At 39.8% G+C, this 2964-nt stretch overlaps 1 protein-coding gene across 1 annotated transcript in view; it reads right to left on the bottom strand.

Annotated features, from left to right (window-relative positions):
- The window catches only part of GABRA3 (gamma-aminobutyric acid (GABA) A receptor, alpha 3), a 306376-nt gene that overhangs the window by 130199 nt on the left and 173213 nt on the right, over window positions 1-2964 (bottom strand). Inside the window, exon 4 of the mRNA XM_006874786.1 lies at window positions 1049-1269. Within this exon, the coding sequence (XP_006874848.1) occupies window positions 1049-1269 (221 nt within the window). The remainder of the gene's footprint in view (window positions 1-1048; window positions 1270-2964) is intronic.

Genomic DNA, 2964 nt, shown 5'->3' with positions numbered 1-2964 from the left:
ACCTTATGACTGGTCTGGATATGTTCTTTTTAATGATGAATGCAACACCATTCCTCTTCAATTTGTCATTCCCAGCATAGTAAACCATGTGGTCGTCAGATTCAAAATGGCCAATACCAGTCCATTTCAGCTCACTAATGCCTAAGATATCGATGTTTATGTGTTCCATTTCATTATAGCAACATAAAATTTACGCCATATTTCCTGAGGATGCTGAAGAGTTGATATAAAGTTAACAACAAAAATCTATTTCAATGTATAGAATTTTTCCAAAAACTCTTTGAAGTCTCATCGTATTTGTGTATATGTATATCATTGTATGCTTCAGAAATTATTTATAATCTCATTTGATCCTCTCAATTCCATGCCATAGGAGTAGCTTGTCATTACAGTTAAACCTAATGTATTTTGACTGACATAGTTCATGTGTATGAACACATTTCTGTGAGTTTTTGGATTTAAGTGCTCTTGAATACCTAGATGCCTATGGGTTAGTCTATGTTCTTTTTGATGATGATCAACTCCATGTAAGTGTGCATCTATAATACATGTCTCTAAGTAGAGTCCTGGTGTGGCACTGTAGGATAAGTGCTGGACCACAAGTTTGGTTTAAGCCACAAGGTAGGCAGTTCAAAATTTACCAGCTGCTCCTAGGAAACTCCCCTATACAGGGTCACTATGAGTAAGAATCCACTCAGTGGCACTCAACAACAACAAGTAGGTATGCAGTAGAAGTCCTGATGTGGTACAGTAGTATATGCACAGAACTGCTAACCACAAAGTTGACAGTTCAAACCCACCAAATGCTCCTTGGAAAATCTATACAAGGTCGCTATGAGTCGGAAACCAATTTAATGGCACTTAACAACCAGCACCACCACAATGAGCATGTATGCTTGTGGATCTGTTAGGATCTGTATGTGCATTTCTAATCTATAAATGTAATAGAACTTTCCATGGATTCCCTAAAACATGTTACTTTCAACCCAAGTCTCCCTTGCCCAGTATACTTTGCCCTCCCTCCTGGATAGGGGCAATACTCTCTGACCTCATTGTGTACAGGAGGGTCCCATTGTCCACCAGTCTGAGCAGCTTGTTAGGTGTGGTCATATTATGGGCAACTGATTTCTTTCCATTGTGGAAGAAGGTATCAGGAGTCCAGATCTTACTAGCCAGGAGATTGTTGAGTGGTAGGATCTTCATGGGTCCATCAAATTTTAGTCTTTCATCATGCCAGGTCTGTCGAAAGAAAACATCAATGGTGTACTCCTAGGGACAGAAAAAGAGAAGAGTGATTGAATAGAGTTCTGGTCATGGCCCACAGTGCCATTAGCAAATAGTAATTGTCTTGCAATATTTCCTCTGATACAATAGTTACTGTAAGTAAGGCAAATGAATATGACTGAAAAACAATACCATAATGATCCACACCTACTGAGATAATGTATCTGATAAGGCTTTTCTTAAGAAGATCAAAGCCCCACATATCATACAGCAGAAAACACAAGACTTTGTCTTATGAAAAGACATGAGTCCTATTCTCCATGCAGTTGCATCTCTAGAAAGACCACACTCCTTACCTTGTCTGTACTGCTGGATATCAAAACATGAAATACCACCACAAAACTAGAAACTTATATTTTAATACAATAATTTCATTTGTGCTTCAAAACAGCAATATGGCTAATGAATTAATATTTTGTTGTGTTCAATAAATAATGAGCTCACTTTGCCCTTGTGGCACAGGAAGGTACACATTGGTTGTTAACCAAATGGTCAACAGTTTGAATCCACCAGTCTATGGAAGAAAAATGAGACTTTCTGTTCCCATAGAGATTTACAGTCTAGGAAATCTATACAGGGTCTCTATGAGTCAGAAACTAGTATACACGGGGGCTGTTTTAAAAAAAGAAAATTGGCAAAACTTACAGGGAATTCTCCTACTGAATGATAAAACTGTGATGGGTAAGGTTTGTGAATTTGTAGTGTTTTAGATGAAGGAATGTCCCAGCCCATCACAGCTCAGAAAGTTAAAACTTTACTGACAAAATTTGTCACAGGATAGAGCTCAGGGATAGTTAGTGAGCTGAAAATTCAGCAGGAAGACTTAGAAGTAAGTGCACCACAGAAAGGGTGAGTCCCAAAGTCTGACACCAAGCTCTTGACTGACCACTAAACTACAAAAGGCACAAGGAACACCTACAGGTGACCATATTAAAAAATAAACAGTCAGAGCTGCATACAATCCCTTAATGACTTCCAATCTCACCTGGAATAAGTGACAAACTCCATCCCTGATCTCAAATGCCTCATACGCTGGGTCCTGACTACCTGTCTGAGCTCTTCTCTAACTACATATTAGCCAGTCTAATCTTTTTCTTCTTGCAGCATACCAAGCATATTTCTGCTAAAGAGAAAGAAGATCATATAATTTATTATTTAACGTGGAATACTTTTTGTTCTTTTTTTTTTTTAAGGTTTTTATTATGGATTGAGAGAAAGTTTACAGCTTCCCATGAATCTAGAGTCCTCAGCCGCTCCCCCTCTCCATGACCCCATCTCTGCCTCCATCTCTGTCATTGCTGCTTCTCTGGATAAGGTCCCAAATTCTTCTTGTGCTCTTCTCCCTTGATGGTGCATCTCGTCTCACTTTATAACAGCTGGATGTATCACTCTCAGTTCTAGCCCTCTGTGGCTATGTCCTTGTCCATGGGCTCAGGTGTTCCCAGGTCTCACCACAATTTGGACCAACCAGCCCTTCCTCTTCTCTCTCATCTCCAGGCCAACAGGAGTCAATGGACCATGGTTAAACTCAGCCTGTTTTCATTGCTGCCTTTCCCCCTCTTCCACTCACCAGTAGACCAATATGGTTGCCAGTAAGCTTACATGCCTGCTCATGTTTCCTTTGAGTTTCAGTCTTAGAGCGGAATTTGTCCTGAAGGGACTTGATTGCTTGCCTTGATG

Source organism: Chrysochloris asiatica, unplaced genomic scaffold (assembly GCF_000296735.1).
Source record: "Chrysochloris asiatica unplaced genomic scaffold, ChrAsi1.0 scaffold00301, whole genome shotgun sequence".
NCBI classification, from domain to species: Eukaryota; Metazoa; Chordata; class Mammalia; order Afrosoricida; family Chrysochloridae; genus Chrysochloris; species Chrysochloris asiatica.
The sequence above is the reverse complement of the archived record's forward strand: the minus strand, read 5'-3'. Positions and strand labels throughout refer to the sequence as shown.